At 39.8% G+C, this 24,513-nt stretch overlaps 2 protein-coding genes across 38 annotated transcripts in view; one reads left to right on the top strand and one right to left on the bottom strand.

Moving 5' to 3' along the window:
* LOC135206983 (alpha-L-fucosidase-like) lies at positions 1-12,795 on the bottom strand. Its single transcript, XM_064238583.1, has 7 exons — positions 12,762-12,795; positions 11,002-11,178; positions 10,072-10,317; positions 3,273-3,413; positions 2,759-2,921; positions 1,301-1,457; positions 1-675 (listed from the first exon to the last, which is right to left on the bottom strand). Exons 1-7 carry the CDS (start codon positions 12,793-12,795, stop codon positions 562-564), a joined length of 1,032 nt encoding a protein of 343 aa, XP_064094653.1. The 3' UTR covers positions 1-561.
* Positions 12,796-16,713: 3,918 nt separating this feature from the next.
* The window catches only part of LOC135206982 (C-Jun-amino-terminal kinase-interacting protein 4-like), a 168,526-nt gene continuing 160,726 nt past the window's right edge, over positions 16,714-24,513 (top strand). For 31 of the 37 annotated variants that reach the window (XM_064238557.1, XM_064238562.1, XM_064238546.1 and 28 more), the window contains exons 1-2: positions 16,714-17,081; positions 20,569-20,655. In XM_064238557.1, the coding sequence (XP_064094627.1) occupies positions 16,863-17,081; positions 20,569-20,655 (306 nt within the window). In that variant the 5' untranslated portion in view covers positions 16,714-16,862. The remainder of the gene's footprint in view (positions 17,082-20,568; positions 20,656-24,513) is intronic. The other 6 variants (XM_064238578.1, XM_064238580.1, XM_064238574.1 and 3 more) reach the window with 1 other exon arrangement.

Here is a 24,513-nt window from a genome sequence, read left to right as displayed (position 1 = left end):
TATGTATGTATATATGAGATGAGAAAGTTAATGACACAAGAGTGGAAATGGCTAATAGAATGACTATTGATGATGTCACGTTGGTAACTAAGAGGTTCAAGAAAGGAGAGAAACGAGTAGTTAGTTCCTGGGATCACGGACGAGATGCTGCAGTAAGTGAATAACACTGTGAGTGAGTGAAGTGAGTAATTCACCAGGGAAAAGTTTGTCAAAAGAATGGGTGAGTAGAATAAAGGTACAACGTATAATGGTAAGGGTGATAGAATACACTGTCAGAATTATGTAGTCATAACATTATTATCAAAATCAAAGATGAGATGCATCGATGCTGTGGAAGATGCACTGGAAAGGAGGGATCTCGGTTATCCACTGATGTCTTTCACTTAAAATGATCATGCAGCTGTTTCCCTTCAATAAATAACGCTCAAGGTTCCTGAGATGCAGCTCTAGTCAAAATGCTGATTTGACATTTCTCTCCTCAAAGCTGCAGGTCACCGCGTCTCAATTTCCATTTGGGGCCGACACTTTCCATTAAAACCTGGAGGGTGCAGCAGGCATTGCTCAACTATGCAATGCAGGGCTGATTCCGGACAAAACGAGAACCCAAGCCCATTTGCTTTTGACGTCTGACATGTCTGGGAAAGTGACTGTTATGCCATGTGCTCCTGTCTCGAACTGGGGAAAAAACGAGAGAAAAATTGTAATGTAAATTACTTTTTTCTAGTTTAAGTATGAAGAAAAATATAGGCAAAAATTATATATACTGTACACATAGTTATTTGATATGAAAGAACATAATGTAATTACACATATAAAGATACACACACACGTACTTGCACACTATATATATGTGTGTGTGTGTTTGCGTACTATATACATAGTTATTTGATATGCAAGAACATATAATTACACATACAAAGATACACACACGCGCACATACACACTCTATACGTATGTGCGTGTGTTTGCGTACTGTATACATAGTTATTTGATATGCAAGAACATATAATTACACATACAAAGATACACACATACACATTATACATGCATATGCGTGTGTTTGAGTATTCACTGTATTTTCGTGTATATAGCAAGATTAAACACAACCTAAGGATGTTTTCGTGTAAATAAACTCTTAGAACACTCAAATACGGAGGTGAGAAAAAGTTTACCACAGAGTCAACAGAAACAGCATTGTCTTTTGACATCCAGACTATAATTTTCCCACAGAACGATAGCCAGAAGTACTATCTGCAGAAATGACACTTTAATCAATCAAATCAACAAAAACTGGGAATACCTTCAGTCTCTGTAATTTCCCCTCTGGCGTGCCATACCCCAGCAGGAAGATCTTGGTGACCTTTGATGCCTTGACAGCTCCCAAGAACAGCTGGCAGTCGGTCGGCCAGTTCAAAACGATGGCATAAGTGAGGTCAATGTCCTTGTCCCTCGTGTACCTGGCAATAAGAAAATTAATAAAGTTTAATAGGGTACTTCTGAATTGAGTTGAAAGGTGTAACAGGAGGAAAACCTCAAAGCAGTTGCACTATGGATCAAGTGTTTCTTAGAAGAGGGTAGAAAGTAAGATGAAGAGAGAGAATACGAAATGAGGTACAGTAAAAGGGACGAAAGTGGTTGCAGCTAGGGGGCCGAAGGCTCGCTGCAAAGAACCTTAAAGTAATGCCTACAGTGCACTGCATGATGTCCACTGACGGCACTACCCCCCTACGGAGAAAAGGGTACTTTTCTCTTTTGATCTGATAGATCAACAGGCTGATAACGGTCGTTGCTGGATTAAGCCTTTTTTTATTGTTATTATTTATATGGTACAACGCAGGTACAAAATCGTTATTTACAATCAGTATGTCTATAAGTTATAGTATCCCTCGAAAACCTAAGTGATGTTCCAAGCCGAGTAATTTAAGTATGACAATATCTCAACAAATGTAGAAAAATCACACAGAAATACTACATCACATCGATAACTATAACCCCTGTCCTTCAGTTCATTCAATGCGTTTTCATGAGACGTCCACCAAAGAATTATTAGACTAAAACTCTTGCTTTCGAAAACCAGCAGCAGCGCCAGTTAAGGAAAATCAGTAGTTGTAGCAATAAAGCATTAGCAGCAGAATAACAGAGGTAGCAACGACTATCCAACGCGGTCCATGAATCCACGATAACAGAGCGACTAACAGAAGCAGTATCAGCAGAAGAATCAGTAGTACCAATAGCAGGACTAGCCGCATTAGTCCCATGAATCAATGATAACAGACCTGCTAACAGCGGCAATATCAGCAGAAGAATTAGTAGTAAGAAGAGCAGAACAGCAGGACTAGCCGCATTTGTCCCATGAATCAATGATAACAGGGCCGCTAACAGAAGCAACATCAGCAGAAGAATCAGTAGCAGCAATAGCAGAACAGCAGGACTAGCAGCATTAGTCCCATGAATCCATAATAACAGAGCGACTAACAGAAGCAATATCAGCGGAAGAATCAGTAGCAGTAATAGCAGAACAGCTAGCAGAACAGCAGGACTAACAGCATTAGTCCCATGAATCCACGATAACAGACCTGCTAACAGAAGCAACATCAGCAGAAGAATCAGTAGCAGCAATAGCAGAACAGCAGGACTAGCAGCATTAGTCCCATGAATCCATGATAACAGAACAACTAACAGAAGCAATATCAGCGGAAGAACCAGTAGTAGTACCAATAGCAGAACAGAAGCACCATTAGTCGCAGTGATTGCCTACCAAACTCCCGGAGTAACGGTGTCGTTCTGATATGTCCAAGGACGTGAAGCATAAACTGCATCGCCATTGACTTCTATCCACGCTCCCATTTGCCTCAGTCGTTCTTCCATGATGGGTGGAATACGACCGTCCGCTGATGGGCCGATGTTAATCAGGAAGTTGCCTAAACAAACGCCAAAGATGAAACAAAGTAATCAAGATAAGTAAATTTGATTACATCTCCGGGTTCGAGTGAGAAGAGGTCATCATACTTCACGCTTTGAATGAGAGAAACGAAAATATAAGCGATAAAGCAGAATAGGAACAGAGTGGATATAGACAACTCCTGCGAATGTCTTGATTTTAACTCGTCCTTTCTTTTTCACTCGCTTTATCACTTTCTAAACCCAACCGGTACGTTGTGTATAGATGCTTTAGTAACAAAATATCTTTCACTTTCATTTTCACATAAATCAATATATAACAAACATATATATTTATATATTTGTTATATATCACAGATATACAAATTTACCTCCGCAGCTGATAGTCTCGGCCATCTGAGAGATGAGTTCGGTGATGGACAGGTAATCTTTCAGCTGGGCTTCTCGTCTGTAGCCCCACGAATGCCTGTCAAGCGATGTTCCTCTCTCCCATTTATGTGGCTGAAGAACTCCTGCAATGCGTAAAAGTAAATTAAAAAAGGATGGAAATTCATTGATATTATTGTTGTTATTAAATATATTGTTTGTTTGTATGGTGCTTTTACGTTGCATGGAACCTAGTGGTTATTCAGCAACGGGACCAACCAACGGCTTTACGTGACTTCCGAACCACGTCGAGAGTGAACTTCTATCACCAGAAATACACATCTCTCACTCCTCAATGGAATGGCCGAGAATCGAACCCGCGATCACCGAGGTGGGACGCTAATACCATGTCAACCACGCCGCTGAGGCGCTGTTATTAAATATAATGACAGAATTTACAGCTGGACAGCTGCTCAGAAATATCAGCGTGCCAGAGAAGCAAGTCATCAAGAGAAATGAGAGATTTCTGTACAAAATAAATTCTGTAAAGTCTGCCATTATATATTCAATAAAACATGGTTGAAAGAAGGTCTGTTTCCAGCATACGCAGATATTATTATTATTATTATTATTATTATTATTATTATTATTATTATTATTATTATTATTATTATTATTATTATTATTATTATTATTATTATTATTGTGTTGTTGTTGTTGTTGCTGCTGTTAAATAAATATTAGAAAATCAAGTGCAATAACAGTAAAGACAGTTGTATCTCTGATATTAGCAAGGGTTCATTAAGATACTAAATACACGGAAACGTTAGGTATTTGTACTCTTATTGTTTCTTTTTGGCTGTAGTATGTGTGTAAACACACACACACACACACACACACACACATATATATATATAGGTTTAATATATAATAATATATATATATATATATATGTGTGTGTGTGTGTGTATGTATATAATTATATATATAGATACTATATATTTATATATATAGTGCAAATAAGCCAGGTTAAGGCGTGAAAACAAAGATGACGCGATGGTTGTCCAAATATAGACCATAACTTTTAAAAGCAAGAGTGGATTCGCCACAGTCCGTCCTGTATGATGCATTGACATTTCGGAGCATCAACTCAGTATCAAATAATGTTATCAGAATCATTCAGCAGAAAGCAAACAGCAGTTCAGCAAACAAACTGCGCAGTTGACCAGTTAACGATGTGTGATTCATGCTTTACGTAAAATGGACAGTTACGAACACAGGAATAATGCATGTGTTTTCTCTCTGAATTTTCATTCATCATTTTCCTTTTAATATTATTCAAAGAGCATTTATATCATTCATTTTAAGTTCTAAGTCGTTCCTTCATTATTCGCACGTTTATGACGAAGCCTACTGCCAGTAGAAATTCTATAGAAAATGGTATAACGGCTCTATTGAAAGATTAACTAATAGAACCGATGGCAGACAAAGGAAAAAATCGTTCCTAATCTGAAAGTTTGTCCTTGCTTCGTAAGCTCGTAGCTCCAGACTATGATTAAAGAGAGAGAGGGGGGGGGGGGGAGGGGAGAGAGATGACTGTATCACTAAACTGAAGGATGAATGACTGACTACCTTTGTCCGCGCAGCTGTACATAAGGCAATTGAAAAGTGATGACTTGATCAATTTGCGCCAAGGTTATAGTTATTACAGACACAGCTAGTCTTACGCGAGCAAGGGAGCGTGCTCTCTCTCTCTCTCTCTCTCTAGAGGCAACCCGTAATGTGCAAAGATAGTCGCACCAATAGCGAGATTGAATACCTGGTACAGATGTAAAGAGCAAAATATAAAGGCAAAGTATTACTTACTTCATGACTGGCATCAAAGGTACAGTGGAAGTTGGGCTCTATAGTACTATAGTTTAGTCACTGACGGATAAGCTGGTATTAGCGTTCACGAATAAGAACCATTACGTGACTCATCGACTTCTTCACGTGGGAGCTTGAAATAATTTCACTGAATCTGGCTACGCTTTGCAAGAATTTGGCGACATCTTGAAATTAAGTCGCAGGAAAAAATAGTCACGATTTTTGTTTAGGAATAAGTCACTGGGAAGAAAAGTCACGATTTTGGCTAAGAAAAAAAAAAGTCACAGGGAAAAAATCACATTACTTTATAGTGGCCGGTAATAACGACACAGGGGAAGATTCACGATATTTCTTGGGCGTCATTATCATTATGGTATTTACAGTCTTTTATGTTTGACGGTCATCCCCAACGGCCTAGTACTGCGTAGACGCGACCCTTGGTTACATGAATACATACCGGGCTAAAACCCGTGGAGGTTACTATCTAGAAAGATTATTGTGACTTTTTTCCTGTGATTTTCTTCTTTTTTTATCTGGAATCATTTCGAGATATAATCTTGCGGGTTTTGGAATTCTGAGTTGTCAAACTGACGGAATCTTATCTATACTCTGTTTCTTTTTCCATCTGCCCATCCGCCTGTGTGTTTTCTCATGGTAACATTGCGTCCAGGGCTTTAAATAATATCCTATTTCGAATATTAACGGTGTAATTCGCATACAGTAAATTATCAAAACACTTTTCAGTTGCAAATGTACACCCAGATATCCTTTTATTTACCTTAAACTTACACATTGCATAACTATTTAAGGCTCGGGACGCAGTGTTACCATGCGAAAACACCACAGGCGGATGGACAGATGGAAAAAAACAGAGGTATAGACAGTGACCTCCAAGGGTTTTCTGGGGTCGTTCTCTATGACTAATATCTCTTGTGGTCATTATCTTCAAGATATTGACAGTCTTTTGTTTATGTTTTTTTACGATAATCCCCAACGGACTTGTACTATGGTACTAAACACACCACAGAGATGGATACATACCGGGAGTATGTATCTACCTTGGAGTCACTATCTAGTAAAAATACAACTGACGTCTCCAGCTCATATTCTAGTACTACCTGGACTGTAGCAGGTATAGTACGACCCATGTCGACAAAACGTCCCGGTGCCCCATCGGTCGTTGACGACCACAGTCCGTTTAACGGGCGACTCGTTGAAGAGCCAGGCCAGGAAAGTAGTCGAGTTCCAGTACCAGTCTGGGTCCAGCTCATCGCCATACGTATATATGACCTCCGGGTGATAACGCGTTACCTGAGTGGAGACACGTGGCACTTCAAATAAAGTGCAAGGAATTATCCACTAATTAGTTAATATATTAATATATCCATTCATCTCTCTCTCTCTCTCTCTCTCTCTCTCTCTCTCTCTCCTCTCTCTCTCTCTCTCTCTCGTTGGCTATTGGTGCATGCCAAGAGAAGGCATACTCTTACGAGGCTGGCAAAAAAAGATAAGATTTTTTCTAGAATGCTGGATAGAAATTAAGCAAGAAAATTCTAAAAATGTTATTAGTGACAGAGCTGGGTTAGTAGAAGAGAGAATCTTTCCTAGATAGATAGTGAAAACAAGGGTTTTAACCAACTTTGCGGCGTGTTTTGTACAGTTCCGCTGGGGATGACTTGAAAAAAATAAACAAAAGACTGTAGATATCATCAAGATAACGGCCCCCAAGAAATATTAAACCTAAATAAAGACCCTCACTATCTATGAAAGATCCTAGGAGCTGTAAATATCATCAAGATATTAACCCCAAATTCCTCTGGTTCCGCGTTGGCCGAGCCGAGAATCGAACCTTGGACCAACGGATTGGTAGCCGAGCGTGAAAACCACTCGTCTAACGAGGAACTTCAAAAGAAGCTCTATAGAGTCAAAGTGTTATTATCAATGCCATGAGTCGAATTAACAACATAAAAGGACTTCAAAAGCTATATAGTCTCAGCGATGTAACTTGCAATGCCATAAAGCTCCGGTAACACTTTCGTAGCGACGAACTCGTTGGACTTGGAGTGAGCGTCTCTGTCGAGGTTGTAGAGCGGATTGAACCACTCGGAGAGCGAGTAGTACACTCCGAATTTGATCTGGGGCGTCCGGCATCTCATATTTCCTTATTTTCTTCTCTTGTCCATTTCCTCCTTTTTGCTTCTGTAGCTCCAATCTCAGGCTGTTGATTACTGTCGCTGTGGTGATCAGTTGCTGGATGACGACCTCCAAGCACCTGACCCTCTTCCCCTTCAATTGGGTTGAATACCTGGTTGCCGGACGAAGCTCCTCTGTTGCCAGAGGTTCCATTTACGTCGTTGTCGTTTATTCCTTCATTTCTTTTCATCATTGCTGAGTTTTGCTATTTAAACCCATCAGGGGTAGGTACTCATTTACAGCTGAGTAGACTGAGGAAATTATGGTAAAGATCCTTTCCCAAGGAATCAACGCCGGGAGAGCGGTCACCCATCCAACGACTGACCAGCCCCAATGTTGCTTAACTTGACTCAAGTCCATTGACGACCTAACCCACTCCTCCACGGCGCCACATATTATTATTAGTTATTATTATTATTATTCTTATTATTATTATTATTATATTAGTTGAGTTGTTGTTGTTGTTGTTGTTGTTGTTATTGTTGTTGTTGTTGTTGTTGAAAGATATCGCCGTATCAGCTGCATTTAATATGTAAAGAGTCTTCTCCATTTTTCTAATAACTGCTTTCTCTCTGATATTACGACTGGCGAGGGAAAGCAGTTATTAGAAAAATAGACGAGATTCTTTACAAATTAAATGCAGCTGATACAGAAATATCTTTCAATAATACTTGTTTGAAAGAGGGTCTCCTTCCAATATTATTATTTTATTATTATCACTCAACGTTCATTAGTCTCAGAAGCTGTCAAGTGTACTCTTGGGAAACAATGTACTAATCGTGTCGATGTATCAATATCTTGTCTAGAAAACTTTCTGTACAATAATGTATTAATACATCGATGCAACCGTTAGAATTAATCTACCTCAAGTATTTACAAGGATTTGGCTCAACGCACTGCGCACACAGTCTATAAGACCCTCTGAATACGTTACAATCTAAAGCTATCAATACATGTATACCTCCAAACGTTATTTGTTAGATCTGTCAGTGAAGGACTCGGTCTGTCCTTCACTCTCAAAAAAGTCTCTATAGTCAGAGGATTCCGTGGGATTAACTTGAGATTAAAAGGCTGGTAATTCATCACTAATCAAATTCATAAATTCCTTTGTAAAGGTATTATGCATACTATAGTCCGACAGATCCAAACTGATAGATTGTTTACTTCCTTGAGAAAAGTTCTGTTGCCAGTACTCTCTTAACCTTTAAATCGTCCCCTTCTTAAGTCCTCAGCCATCTTCTAGCGAGGCAATATTTGGGACGGTACCTAATGAAACTGACCGTATAAATCCTAATCCGTATACTCGATCCCTATTCTATTAGGTTATTACTTTTGAGACTATTTATTTTTATATTTATTATGACTTATACCCTTAAATTTTGCATATTATATTACATGTTTTATATGATGATCTTTTTCATTAAAAGTAATAAAAATTCTTTTTTATTATTTAATTTTCCGTCTGCCATACAATCCATTTCCTAAACAAGTTTGTAATATTTTGCATTTCATTGCTCTCCATTTTAGGTTTCCCCCTCATTTTCATTCATCAAGTTATGATTTACTTAAATTTCTTTTCCTTTTTCACTCACGGTCTGGACCGTGTTATAACTCATAAATCTAATGCGTGTAGCAATTTTCACTTTTTATCAGGTTGTTGCACATTAACTCCTCATTGGGAGCGAAAAAATGTATTTACAATAATTATCACAGGAATTGTAATAATATGATTATATTAATCAAAGGAGTGTAACAATTTTACTTTTTATCAGGTCGTTGAACTCCTCATTGGGAGCGAAAAAATGTATTTACAATAATTATCACAGGAATTGTAATAATATGATTCTATACAATATGTACATTACGAAGAATCTTCATCGTCAGATGATCTTAGTTTATTAACAGCTATCCTTTGCAGCGTCGCCTGTTTGCAAGTTTTCTGAATGCTTAACTGCATTTGCCAGTTTCACAGCGTGCTTTCTGTAGGAATGAATTAATTTCCCTTCTGACTATTGTTCTCGGTAAACTAAAGTAAGAAGTCATTCTTTTTGGCGCTAGAGTTCTCAGCTAGACCCGGCAGTGGGGCTTATCCAAAGGGTAGCTTAAGAGATAATTCCTTTAAACTTCATGGTTTAATAGGCTTACCCCACCTGCATATCGCCTGTCAAAGGTAACAGGAAAAGTGGCAGCGTCTTTCGAAACAGTTGTCACGTTTATAAATGCGGTTTCTCATTCTATTTACAAATAAAATTATAATCGCAATCTGTGAACGCTTAAGTTCAGCAAAACATGCTAAGTACTTTAAACTACTGATTTATTGATTCATGTGTTATGAAGTAAGGTATTCAAAACTGGATACTGGTAAATGTGGCAACAGGGTTTTTACCCAAAGACGAAAACAATCTCTCAGTTTAGATCTGCCAAACTATAGCAAACATATGTATAAAGAAATTATGCATATGAAAATTCGAAAAGTAACTAAGTCTACGGGCATAACCAGCCTCGTTTCACGGGCAGAACCAGCTCCGTTTCAGGGAATCCTTTCTCACCCCCACCCCCTTCGGAGTGAGGGGTGGGGGGAAAGTAGGATGAAACCCCATTATAAACCATCTTAGGAGTCGCCACTATAACCCTGCCAAGTTTCACGCCCATCGGACCAGCCGTTTGGCCGTGATTGAATGACAGACGGACGGACGTACAATTTACGCCCATTAGAGTATAGTAGGGTTATCGTTCATGACATACCAACTAGATCCTTATTAGGACCAACGTCCTTGCTGTTCCAGTTCCACGAGTGCGGAGAGGGCCACATAGAGTATCCTTCGAAGTGCTTGCTCGTGAGGATGACGTAACGAGCTCCCGAAGCCTCGAAAATGTCCGTCCACTCTTCTGGGTCGTAAAACTCGGCCTTGAATTGGGGCGCGAAATCTTGGTACTTGAAGCTCGGAGGGTAATTCTCCATCATGAAGCGAATGAATTTAGGGTGGCCTTCTGTTTTATTTTTAAACACAATTAATGGCATTATTATCATTATATTATGTCGTAGTATTGTTGCAGGTCAAAGTAAAAGTGACTAGAACTTGTCAATGTGATACCATTGACATTTTTTTCTGCTTTAAATCAAAATCGTTAGGTAAAGTTATGCGTATAATCATAATAAATTGAGAAATGTTAAGGTAAGCTTATGTTGTTTAGAAAAAAAATAACAATAATACATCGTCACGAATGTATGAGGTTATTTTTATCGACACCAAAAAAAATTATTCATATAGAACAAGCCCAAAAAGAGTAGTAACTTGCTGGATAAGCAGCCAAAAATAAATAGACAAACTAAAATTTCAAATTATTTAGTTTTACGACCATAGTAGATGGATATAAATAAATCAAAAGAATATCATACAAACATACATACATACTACGTAGTACATAATAAAGAGGGGTTGGGGTAGTAAAGAAAACGGGATTTGAAACCAATCATGCCTAACTGATGCAACTTCTGAGCTGACTGTATTCTTGCATACATATCGCAAACATACATGCATACATAGACAGATAGCTAAGTTTATTAACCACAGCGTACAGGATACAATGATCATATAAACGTATACTCAGTGGTAAAAAGATTTTTTAAAAATACATGAACTAACGCCAATATAGCACCAATTTTATACCGACCTTTCCAATCCTTCCAGAACCGCTCTGAACCAAACGACGGAACGGAGAACAGCCCCCAGTGGATGAGAATGCCAAGCTTGGCATTGTCATACCATTCGGGCAGAGGACGCGTGTCGAGGGATTCCCACGTCGGCTGGTACCCGCCAGCAATCGGTGCCCAAAACGCCACCACAGCACCTAAGGAAAGTTGATGTAAAATCAAGGAAGGGCTCACTTTAGTCACGAAGTATTTTTAGAGCACTTTTTGTCAAATGTAACATATTTCTATGAGCTCTTTTGGTTCACAGAGTTCATTCACTGATCAATTCACACGTAATTTACAGAGACGAAAGTATAGATAGACCACTTGATATATCAGAGTACAAGCAACGCTTCTGTAGACTAATCACGGATGTGAACGCGCCAAACAAGCCAGACAAACTGATAAGGCTTCCGCCTGGGTTTTGAGAAAACTTGTTTTAAAGCCGATGATGAGTAGGATAATAACGTCGGGTATAACTTACGTAAACGGAGAGAGAGAGAGAGAGAGAGAGAGAGAGAGAGAGAGAGAGAGAGAGAGAGAGAGAGAGAGAGAGAGAGAGAGAGAGAGAGAGAGAATGACAGACTTGTGGAGATCGGATAACAAAGAACGAGAGGTTATCCTTGTTTTTCCTCTTTTGGGGGAGGGAGGGTATTACCTTTAACCGTTTTACTATGCTAGTCTCACTCACTTAACTGAGATTTAGCGTTCTTCAGAGCGTATGCCGAAATGAAATCACAAATTTAATTCATTTCCAAATAAAATACAGTGAATTCCTAAGCATTCAGGATACATATAGGTGAGACAGGGAATGTCTATCTTTAATTTTAGCTGAAGAACTCACAAAAAATCATGCTTCTTTTAGTTTCTTGGATATGTGACTCAAAGTAAAGAATAAGAAAAGACTTTAATCCTGCTACTCCTTAGCATAACGGTACCTTAATCCTACGCCTTAGCATTATAGTACCACAAATTTCTGGTGTATCATAGATTTTGGTAAGGAACTAAGCCGTTAAATGACTATGAGACTAAATCGTCCTAATATCTCTAACGCAACCTAAGCTGAAATCGGATTTGATCTCTTTCAAATACTGTTAGACAACAATTTCCACCACGGATCAGGCTTCAGTAGCACCTCGTTTAAAACACATAACACTGAATATAATTGTAGTTCAGCTGTTAATGAATAAATGTGTCACTGTCAGACAAGCAGATGTTTGTAAAAAAAATCAGCACACGTTTCACATAAAATTTGACATAGAATTCACTGGACGCATTGCATATTTGCGGGGAATCATCTTATTTCAATTCATATAAGCACCAATTACTCATTTTCAGTCAAAGTTCAAAGACTGCGCTATATGGAAATGTCAAAGTGACGTCAGCAATACCATGAGTGTTCATATTATGGGGTTCTGTATACTGCACATATATAAAATGTAGATCTTGAGGTACGATCGTCGTCGTATTCGATGCTCAACAACACAAGAAAAATTAGTAAAATTTATAAGCTCCTATCTCACAACGAAATCCATAGGCCGATAGTACTCATATCAACAATTATGATTTTTTACACATATGGCTTTGAATTCTGTGCGGAGATTTGCTTAGCGAATTCATACCCTTTCTGCCTTAATCCATTAGAACGTCTGCTGTAGCTGAATACTAATAAAAGCATTTGGAAAGTGACACGGCAGAATATTATCGCCGATCGGTAATTTTACAGAGAAATTCAACTCGCCAGTCACTGTGAGGAGTACGTATCTGAACACCATGATAACCGAAACTGAAAACACTAGTCTCATACACGTCGCGGAGGATGTGGAGGAGCTATTTAAGTACGGTGACGCCAGCTTACATCCTCTAAAGATTGGCATGATAAAAAAATATATATATCATTGCATTTGTTTTAAACCTCAATCTGTTATCATTCGACGATAAATTTTTGTCTGTGCGACGGCGAGCAATAGGTTCTCGATACAGGTTTAATATGGACAGGTTGGACATAGGCAAAATTAAGACATAGTAAGTGATCTTGCCAAGACTAGTACACCTATTTAATGAATTTTGATTACTTTTCTGTCGGGAATGATCAGTGTTTCAAAGAAATCTTTGTGGTAGCTTTTAAATTCACAACATCAACTTTTAAATGTTACTTTACACAGTTTTCAGGCTCTAGCTTGATTGTTTTTTTGCCACTTACGCTAAACCCAAACTTTTCAGAACCCAAACATTGCGAAGTTTTATGAATTATATGATTGAATCGGTCTGAAATGCTCTATGAAGATGAAAAGTAAAACTGGCTGGAGGATTCCAGTTTAATTCTGAATGTTAATTTTGGCTGTGGTCGCTGAATCTGGATTATTAAGTCTCGACAATCAGAATAATAAAAACCCTTGCAGGGCCTAGGAATGTCATTTCAGTCGGAAACACGTAGAAGCACCGTGCAAATGACCTTATCACGTATCCCTCTCATATCACCGTCTTATTATCAGGAGGCCAAGAGAGGTGTTATTTACTCTTTCACGTTACTACTCTCGCATCGTCCTCGTATAGGAGTTGTCTTCAGCTGTGGCCCGTTAGTACTATAATCTAGTGAAATGATGGTCACTGATTAAGTAACAAGTTGCAGGTGCTCCAGAGGTCCCGGCAAAGGGAGTAGAAATTAAGTTTACCCATTGGTCGGGGAATGTACTAGTTGGGTGAGGGGGAGTGCGGGAAGGGAGTGGTAGGGGGAAGAAACAGCTGCGACAAAGTCTCAGTTTTATCTCTGTTGCTTAACAACAGTCCTATAAATCTCCGCATGTGCCATGTTTTTCTTCTTCTGTTTTTTTTTTTTTTTTTTTTTTTTTTTTTTTGACAACAAAATAGGTTTTGAAGTCTTAAACAAAATGTCATATAAACAGTCACTGAAAAACTCGTCTAAGTGTTGATTTGTTGCCAAAGTGACTGTTTATCAATATACTTGCATTCCAAAACAACTGATTTGAAATTATTCAATAAATTTTATCTGCCTCTCGAAGTCTCAGTGCAGATATTGTACGTATTTAGCTATGCATTGCTGTTATTTGCCTTTATAGTGATTTAAGATTTCTGAGACGCCCAACCTGTATAATTACTGAGTCAACGCAGTCTGTGAACTTTGTCCTCGTGTGACTTATTCAAGTTATCGGGCACTCACATCTGGCATAATTTCTATGAAAAAAAAAAGGAAGGTAACTAGAGCATGCAGCAGAATATGCCTAGACATAATTAGTTACCGAAAGGAATCTATACCAGCATAATTGCACTGTATTGGTTAGTGTATTACTGGTCCATACCGTCAAAAAATGCATTCTGTGTAGGGGCAGCTTGTATGACTATAAAAAAATAAACTTATAATAGTTGTGTATCACTATTCCTGTTTTTGCTAGTGTAGCAGTCACTAAGTAAGATTTTTGTGATAGTTAGTTGTCTAACTATCCGTACAAAAAGACGTTGGGGCTAGAAGCGTCCTGCAGTCTTCTTCTAAGACCACTACTAGAAATGTAGTCTTATCTCCATTTAAGTTCAACTGTTTCATGAGGAATAATGCGAACCAGAAGACTGTAGCTGACGTTTGAAGTCCAAGAAACTTGTAAACAAAACTTGTTGCAACTAATGTTGCGCTTGATGAATCTGGCATTGCGCCAGCACAGACTCTTTCTTCAAAAAAACACACAACCTTCATTTTCTTTAGGGAACTTTCAAGTTGCACGAGATGTGTATCTTCAACGCTCTTGACTGCACCAGATCCCTTCACACTACGGTTGCTTTGTTCATCACATTCCCGCGAGCATCGGAGCATGTTTCAATAGCCGTTGCCAGTGGATTGTGGGCGGGGTTGTCGTTTATTGTCTCCTGCTTCTACTGACAGACTGCAATCGTGGATAACGAGAATAGAGAAGTACATGAAACTACTTTGGCGACCCCTGAAAGACGCCGTTTTGTTCCCGTACACTGATTAAAGCCTATCCTGAGAATATTGTTTTATTATTGGTTTCATGTACTATTCCACATTATTAAATTAACAATATTTCTTCTAGGATACTGATAATTTGACACCTAATCTTGTTTTCACCAGTGTATAGTCCAGTTTTAAAAAAAAATATTCAAGATTCTCAGGAAAGTGTGAACTTCCATGATAGTTCTACTCCGGATAATTAACGAGGGGGAAGACCACACTGATTGATCTTGCATGTAAACAAAGACGGCCAGATTAAGTAGCGTAGTTATTTACATAAATGGCAGACCATATTTCAATACATTTTAGATGTGGAGTGGTAGCTGCGATGAAAAACTGGTTGGAACTCAATATATCCAGAAAGCTGGTTTTACTGGTTTAGATGTGATGTTTTAGGTGGAAGTACAAGTAATACTACTTTTACCTATACGATATTTACATTTTCTTCTCGGTGACAACGTTTGAGAGCGTTCTTAATTACTTAAGTTATTTTGTGAAGGCGTCCTTTAGATAAATTGATTTCTTCAACATTCTATTTCATAATGAACTTTTGTTTGGTGACGTGATATTCAGATGATTAAACACATTCATATGGATGCAGTAGTTAGTTTTCTTGCTTTTTTCAGAAAAATGTACAATATATTTCTAAATCACTAGCAGAACTGAAATATGGTTAATCTCTATAATAAGTCGAAGATGCATGAATTAGCTGCGTTTATTTCCGCGACACAGCAGAATTGTAACGGAACCGTTACGATGAACCGTTGCAAGGGTCTGAACATCAGCCACAAATTTATAATGTCATTGCCCTTACAGATTATTGACCAACAACTAAAAATGGGCGTGTACAGCTATGTATGATTTTTATCTATAAAACTTAAGATGATACGATATAAATGATTATTCTTTTTGCATTTAAGCAGTGTTGCAATGTGAAACAATTGAAAATCGGGTGTGGTCTGATGAGTTACATAGAGATATCGAAAATAAAGTGGTAAAAATGTGCTAAATTTAGCAGATTTACAGGAGTCCATGTTTATTTTATTGTTGTTATTATTATTATCATCATTATCATATTATAACTAAGAATTCATGTGAAGATTTAGATAACTAGTTTTATATTTCCCATACATATTAAGAATCTTTTTGAATAAACGTTATCTTAAACAAAATCTGTTACTTGCAGTAGTATAAGTTGAGGGCAAGTACCCAGGGTGGTACTAGAGCCCCTTCAAAAATATGTTTGGTTATCAGTAAAGTAACTTATTTTCCATTGTATGTAATACAAAACAACAACATAATGCAATAGCATACATTGCAAGTATTTTTACGACATATCTATGGTACGTACTCTTAGATTTTCAAGATGAACAGGGTATATAATTTTATCAGAATAAAACTATGGTGTGACTGTAGACATAAAGTATTGTATTTGCATCCATTATTTTAGCCTTTTTATTACCATGCAATTTCGTTATTGGTAAATCCATTCTCATCACAAATGTTTGACAGAGGAAAATCAATAGATCAATGAGATCTTCTAAAACGATGTAAATACCAGACGAAATAATTCTAATTTCGTACCTTTAACCACATATCATCATATAAATTATCGAATAAAATATTTATTGTGTATTTTATATAGCTTACGGAATTGATTTCGTCCTCGTATGTCAAAATAAGAGTTGTATATCAAAAATGTTGCTGGAACTTCTGCTGCTGCTTACGTCATTCAATGAAGGAAACTCAGTCGCAGCTGTGAAGTGTCAAAGTGGAGAAATGGTATTCCCCGAATAGTGAAGTGAGGAATTAGTGAAACTATGATGAGATAAGCGTCGTTAACACAAAAAACCGTTCAAAATGGAGATGATGGAGGGAGGAGAGACGGTGTACAATTCCCACGATGACTCCCACATCGTCATGTCGGAGAAAGTGCAGTCCTTAGCGGGTTCGATTTACCAAGAGTTCGAACGGATGATCGGGAAGTACGACGAGGATGTCGTCAAAGATTTAATGCCCCTGGTCGTCAACATTCTCGAGTGTCTGGATCTCGCTTACACGGAAAATCAGGAACACGAGGTATGTATATAAATTTTATGGCTCCCAAATGTGGCTTCTCCTTTGTTTATATCTATGAATTTTTTCGTTCTCCTTCGGTGGTCACAGGTTCTCTCTCGTTGAGTCATGGATGAATCATGTGGAACCGCAGTTGTTGTTTCCTACACTGACTTTTATTCTGCAGGATATTAATGTCCCTCTAATTTTACCATTTTACCTTAGGGAGGATCTACTACCTCTAACCTTATGGTTTGATTATGGCTAGCCTAGCTAGCTAAGCCACAGGCCTACTAGCTAGCCTATAGGTAACCTTGCTGGCCTTTCATAGGTTAGGCCAGTAAATTTGCACCGTAAAGTAGGAAGGGCTATGACTAGCCTAGCCTATATTTTGAAATTACGGTCTTGGGGTAGTTTGTATATCCACGGTACACAGTTACTTCTCCTAAGTACCCAGTTGATCTTGACCCTGAGGCTAGTGCGCAGAGCGAAACAATACCTCTTGCCAGAACAAACGAGCTTGCCAAGAATATTTAAATATGCAGATAGGGTGCGAAGCGCTATTCCGCCATGTTCTTACTGACAGCACACATTAACAAGAAAATCGGTGGTAAATTTTTTGTACAACTAAGTAATTGCTCTGCATTGGGTAGGGCAAACGACCGGGCAGCGACATGATGGCCACTCTCCCAGAATGTGGCCACCTTCCCAAAAAAGTACTTGAATCCTCTGCCATGAGCTCCCATGAGCAGCAGTCAAGAGTTGTGGCCCATCCAGGCGACATGCCGAGACCTGTGGTCTCCTCTAGAAATGAGCGTTTTCTCCTGAATTACGAAATTATAGCATAATTTTCGATTAAACAGAGGTTAACGAAGTTATAGCCATGCACAGTGCTAACTTACTGCCATGACACTCGAAATTTTTACTCTAAATGTAGTTAAAAAGTCAAATTAGTAACGTGGACTTTAATCAATGAAAAGTGCTAGCAATAAAATACAAAATTGTCATAAACGGTTTACTGATGCATTGTTTGCTCGCAGATGTTTTTGGCAGCCAGATGTACAATGTCTGAAAAATTGTTCTCACCATGGTTTTGCTGTAAAGAAACTCACATACCTATGTCAAGTGGAATTTAGAGTGAATTAAGAACAAAATGTGAATAATTACAATCAAATAAGCACTTTGGAGTTTCAGTTGTGATGTCAGTAAGGATAGAACCGATTACAAGGTAAAAATGCATTTGAGTTCAAAACATGATCCCAGGAATAAGGTGTCTCATACTTCCACTAGTATAGGGAACAAAATGTTTTATTGTGCCGATCACAACTACAATCTTGAGTAATATCAACAAAAGTTACATTTGTACACAAATATTGTTCAAATGAGCGCTGGGAAGGACGTGGCCATTCTTTGAGGGACAAGTGTCTCATGTCCTGAAGCGATGCCATATTGGATTCAAAACTGCTATGAACGCATGTTTTATGAAGACTTCACATGCTTATTTTAGTTTGTATGGTGGTTTAAAATATCTCATTTTGTTGATGAAACTTTAATCTTTTGAATGGTATGCTTAAAGATTTGATTGTTGTTTCACCAATTAGATATATAGAGTGAAAAGATGGTTTTCCTGTGAGCCAACATGTCACGGGCCCAGTACTTTAACCTATTTCCTTGGAAATTGACATTTTCTATATTATTTTGGTTGTTTAATAAGAATTTACTGTTATTTTTTGTCAGTCAGCAGTAATTAACCCCCCAAGGACTAGTACTAAACAGGGCAAAATGCATTTGTCCCCCAATTCCTAGTGGCTTTCATATTAGCGGGACCGTTCCTTGCAGTCCATGCGGAGTTGTTATTTAGGAATACAAATTTTACTTTTAATACCACAATCACTCCCATGAGCACTGGGTTTGGTACTGTTCCCCCCATGAGAATGGAATGTTATTGCATAAAATACTGTAAATAACCTAGGGCATCTCGGTGACAGTAAATTTGTGACAGATTTTAGTGTGATTTAGGTTTTTAACATAGCCTACTACCTATAAAGAAGACTTATGTTAAGAGCACAACATGAAAACTCCAGTTTAGAGTGGTGGTAATAATATTGACTAGGTACGCTAATTTGCTACAAGGGTGTGGCAACCTTAGCCTATGTTCAGCTTAGCTGTCGCTTTTACTTAAGCCCTATCACAGGCTAGGCTAGACTAAGGCTGTATTGACTATCCTTACAGGTTACGACAATACCAAATCAAGGGAACACATTTATTGCAACATTGATAGCCTCTCTTGAAGAGTACATGTGAGTTTTTTATTAGCCATAAAAGTAATTTTAGATAGACTAATGTAAGTTATTACGTACCAAAACTTGTGACATTGAGACAGATTTAGTATGATATACATACATTGTTTCTGGCTTATGCATGAATTAATTCTTGTTATTACATATTTCTCAAGAATTTTCATAAAAATTTTATGTGATTTCAACATTTCTAAAATGTGATTAAGAGATATTTAGCCTATGATTAGAACAGTGTATGCCAGCTTTCAATACCTAACCTCTGCAGTAACTGTAACTGGTAGTTTTTGAGGCATATTTTACTTCTAAAATTAGAAGACTCATATGAGTACTGTAATAATTTTTTTTTGTAAGGTTGTAACACAGATTTTTATTTTGAGTTAAACCTTAATGGCTATTTGGGTGTGTGTCACTGTGACCTATTGTTACTCCCTCTAGGCTTTTTAAAATTTATTGCAAATTTTATTCTATTTCAAGGGAGCTTATCATATATAATATTAAAATCTACCATTCATTGCTGATCAGCCATATAACTACTAGTCTCTAATTGGCTTCATTAACTGGAGTGCAAACATTATACTGCTTTGTTGTATTAGTTGGTCATTGTTCATCAGGGTATTGTACAAATGACTAAACCCAGTGTTAAGATACTCAACATCACTAGACTATTTTGTAGTGCAGGTATTACTTTCATCTGCTTTTGGCTGTATTGTCAACAGTTGTCACATATTCCAGGCTCTCAAGCTGTTAGAAGTGTCATTAACTCTGCTTCTTCTTATAAGGCAGGGTTATTAGTTCTTTATCCTTTAAGTTAGGCCCATTACCTCTACCCACAGTTCTATTCTTTATCATATAGGGTAGGGCCATTATTAAATATGCACTCAGTCCTCTTTTTTATCCTGAAAGTGAGGGTCATAAACTCTGCCCATAGTTCTGTTCTCTATCCTGTAAACAGGGCCATTAATGCCATGCTTAGTATTCCTCGTTATCTAGAGGTGAAAGTTAAGATCAAAAGCACTTATGGTAAAGTTATCCATGCACAACTGGTTTGCTATTTTTTGTCACTATTGTTAATTTGCTCAAGTCTTGGATAACTGGTTAATTTCCTATATGAGTTTTTCTTGTGTAAGTGCTGCCAAGTTAATATTTTTAAGGAAAGTATTATTGTAGTGAAAATATTGTTATTAATATATTTATTTCTCTTATGATTACAGGTAGAAGTAGAGTTGCTCCGTGAGGATAACGAGCAACTTGTAACGCAATATGAACGAGAAAAGCAGCTCAGGAAATCATCTGAGCAGGTAATGTAACTTCCTTCATATGTTTTATTGGAGAAACATTAAAATGTATTGAACTGTTTTGGTTAGATGATTGTCATATCACCTTATTAGGGAATATTTTAAGTTATTTATTAGTAGTTTTTGTTTGGTCTGAGAATGTTAATGTATGAAGCTTTATTGAAGTTCAAGATTAACCTGAAATATTAAGAGTGGTAGAGTTTTGTACATGAACTTTCCTGTCAGATATATACTTAGCTATACGTCTCTGACGTCACGACAGAATTCAAAACTCGCGGCACACGCGACAGGTAGGTCAGGTGATCTACCTTACCCGCCGCTGGGTGGCGGCTGTAAGAACCAATCTCCCTTTCCAGCCAGAATTTTTCTGTCGCCGGTGACGACTACACCTGTGGTTGTTACCTCCTGACAGCTTTATTCAATTCTCGTTGCCGTGGATTTATTTGGACTGACTTTCGGTGAAGTACCTGATCTTGTTGGCTTGGCATACGCATTTGTGGATTGTTTTTGGATATTGATTTGGATTTTTCTTTGATTTCGAGATGTCTGAGTTAGAGGTTAAGAAATCTTCAATGTTCAGGGTGTGCTCTATGGATGAATGCAAGGTGAGACTACCGAAAGCTACGGTAGATCCTCACACAGTTTGCTTTAAATGTAGAGGGAAAGAATGTTCTTTTGTTAACCCGTGTAATGAGTGTGAGAAGTTGGATGAGGGTGAATGGAAGGCTCTTTCTTCCTACTTGAGGAAGTTAGAGAAAGACAGGGGGAGAAAGGCTTCGTCTAGGAGTTCTAGTAAGTCTCGTATTAGCGAGGTAGAAGAAAATCCTGTTGTAGCATTAGAACCTTCTCCAGTTTCAGCTCCTGCGCCCTGCATCGAACCTAAGGATACGACTACGGAAGTGGCAACCATGAGAGCCACGATCCTTAGCATGGAAAAGAAGATTCGTTCGTTGCAAGGTAAGAGTAGTGAAGGTGAATTGTGCAGTGACCCCAGTGCAGTGGAGGGTGCGTCTGATCGGCTCCTTAATGCTTCCAGGCCTAGACCTCTTCCAGACTCCCAGTCCCAGTGGAGGAGGAAAGTCAACAGCCGCAGGAAGGTTAGGGAGAACTCCCCCGTTCAGGCGTCCCCTCGGTAGATCCTGATGCTCGTACCCAGGCTGCCCTTGTTCGCGCGAAGAAGGAGGTATTGCGCCAATGCTTCTCTTCTTCTTCCTCACCTTCGCCTAGAAAAGGATGGAGCGCCTCGGATTCTTCGCGACCGCTGAAGAGAGCCTGGAAGGCGCCTGGCGCCTTTCCTTCCAGCCCGGAAGTATTTCCAGAAGAGCCGGAAGTAGAGATCAAGAAACCCAGGAGGGAACAGGAGTTCTCGCCTCATAGTAGGCTTCGAGCCTCTTCTCCGGTGGAGGATTTTGCAAGATCTCCAGCTCGAATTCTTGCTGGACTGCAAGCGCAGATTTCGGCACTGGCGGGCTCCTTGGCAGGAGGAACGCGTCGGAAAGACGTCTCTCTCCCTGTCAAGAAGTCTAGGATTCCTTCGCCTGTGTTACCGTCTCAGTCAGAGTCGGTTCTCTCTCCTGTATCAGCGGATGGAAGGAGGCGCTCTTCCCTCGGCAGGCGCTTGTCGTCTTCCAGGCGTCAATCGCCCAAGAAGCTTTCTCCTGGTGACTACATCTCTCCAGTAGGAAGGGATCTAGCGCCTAGTAGGCGTTCGTCTAAAGACAGGGCGTACAGCCTCGTCTTCTCGCTCATTTCCGAAGATCCTTCATTCTCCGGATAAGAGAGCCTACTCTTTGATGGATTCGTCAAGAGACAGGATCTCGCCTTTTGTTAGGCGCCTTGAGCCTAGTAGGCGCTACTCCCCAAGTAGACCGCGCTCTCCCGCTCCCAAGCGTGGTGCGGAGGATAGGCGCTTTTCTCCTGATAGACGCGGCTCTCCTTTTAGCCCGTCTCGGTTCAGGGAAGGCCAAGGTCTGTAGAGCCTGAAAGATATGTCTCTTCTGGGAGACTACCTTTTGAAGAGACACACAAGTCGGGATCGAAGTTTGTGGAGCATGGTAGACGCCGGTCTCCTAGTAGGCGACCTTCTCCAGGGCTTCGCTCTCCTGTAAGTAGGCGCCAAGAGCCTAGTAGGCGTTCGCCTCATGGTAGGCGCAGCTCGCCTGGCAGCCGCTCTCCTTTGAACAGGCGCATGGATCCTGAAGAAGCGCCTTGAGCATAGTAGGCTCTCCTCTCCTAGCAGGCGCTCCCCTTTGGAAGCCCGGAATTCTAGGAGTAGGATTAAGGAGCAAAGAGCACGCACTCATCAGAGTAGGAAGGACTCATTCGAGAGGAGCTCTCCAGAAACTTTGGCTTCCCCTGATAGGCGCCAGTCTGCTACTAGACACTCTCTGGACAGGCGCATTGTTCTTTAGAGAAGGCTAACTGCCCTCGTAAAGAAGCGGAGGGTTCTTCAGTGGATGAAGTTGAACCTTCAGAAGAGGATTTGGTGAAGGACTCGTCAGTTTCGTCCTATAAGATCCTTACAGATCTCCTTCTTCAAGAGTTTGGAGACTCCCTTACTCCCGTCGCTCCTCCGTCTCCTCTCTCTTTATTCTCGACTTCGAAGAAGACGAAAGTTTCCTCTTGTGTGAGGATGAAGCAACCATCTCAATGAAGAAGGCTTTGAGAGGTTTTGGTGATTGGCTGCTTTCTAAGGAAGAGAAAGGGAAGACTGTGTTTTCTTTCCCTCCTTCCAAGCTTACGGGCAGACTTGGATTTTTGGGGTACGAGTCTGGAGAACCCCTAGGCCTGGGTCTTCCTTCATCGGCGGATGCGGACTTCTCTTCTCTGGTAGATGCAGCACGACGCTCGGCTCTTTTGTCTGCTAAGACTACCTGGGCTATGAACGAGCTTGACCACCTGCTGAAGGGAATGTTTAGAGTCTTGGAAGTCTTCAACTTCCTTGACTGGTCTTTGGGGGTCTTGGCTGAAGACTCAGAACCCGGATGCTATTTCGCCAGAAGATCTCAACAGTGTTCTAACGTGCATTGACAAAGCAGTTAGAGATGGATCGAGCGAAATAGCCTCCCTGTTTGGAGCAGGGATCCTTAAGAAGAGATCAGTCTTCTGCTCTTTTCTGACTAAGTCTGTTTCGCATGCCCAAAGAGCCTCTCTTCTGTATTCGCAGCTCTCGCCTCTGCTATTTCCGAAGAAGATAATACAGGACATCTCAGGATCTATCTCTGCGAAGGCGACTCAGGACATGCCTTGCGCAGTCGGCACGGAAGCCTAGGACTCCTTCCAGACGAAGACGAAGAAGGAGACTCCAGCTAGACAGGAGCCCTTTCGAGGGGGCCCCCATTCTAGAGCCTCTACCTCGAGAGGTAATAGACCTTTCAAGAGAGGTAGATCCTTCTCACGCTCTGTCAGAGCTAAGAAGTAGGGAAGTAGTCCTCCAAACACCAGTAGGTGCCAGACTTCTAAGATTCTCGGAAGCCTGGGCAAAGAGAGGAGCGGACAACTGGTCCCTCTCGATTATACGGAAAGGATATCTGATTCCCTTTACGGAAAGACCACCGTTGACAACGACTCCGAGGGAGTTGGTGGCCAGGTACAGGGATACCATCATGAGCCTTGCTTTAACACAAGCAGTGGAACAAATGTTCGAGAAAGAGGCTATAGAGCTAGTGAGCGACCCTTGCTCAGCGGGCTTTTAACAAACCACAACCGCCTTTTTCTAGTTCCAAAAGCCTCAGGAGGATGGAGACCGGTTCTGGATGTAAGCGCCCTGAATTTCTTTGTAGAAAAGAGGAAGTTCGCCATGGAGACGACATCCTCAGTGTTGGCGGCCCTTCGGCCAGGGGACTGGATGGTGTCCCTAGA

The sequence above is a fragment of the Macrobrachium nipponense genome, chromosome 31 (genome assembly GCF_015104395.2).
Source record: "Macrobrachium nipponense isolate FS-2020 chromosome 31, ASM1510439v2, whole genome shotgun sequence".
NCBI classification, from domain to species: Eukaryota; Metazoa; Arthropoda; class Malacostraca; order Decapoda; family Palaemonidae; genus Macrobrachium; species Macrobrachium nipponense.
Note: the sequence above shows the minus strand (reverse complement) of the source record. Positions and strands in the feature narration are given on the sequence as shown.

What these genes read in the sequence shown, in the direction of transcription:
- LOC135206983 (XM_064238583.1), bottom strand. Translation starts at nt 12,795, where the DNA reads ATGGTGTTCAGATACGTACTCCTCACAGTGACTG. An exon ending in GTTCTGGAAGGATTGGAAAG is followed by an intron (nt 10,318 to 11,001) that starts GTCGGTATAAAA and finishes AAAATAAAACAG; the next exon opens with AAGGCCACCCTAAATTCATT. An exon ending in GGAAATTACAGAGACTGAAG is followed by an intron (nt 676 to 1,300) that starts GTATTCCCAGTT and finishes TTTTTTCCCCAG; the next exon opens with TTCGAGACAGGAGCACATGG.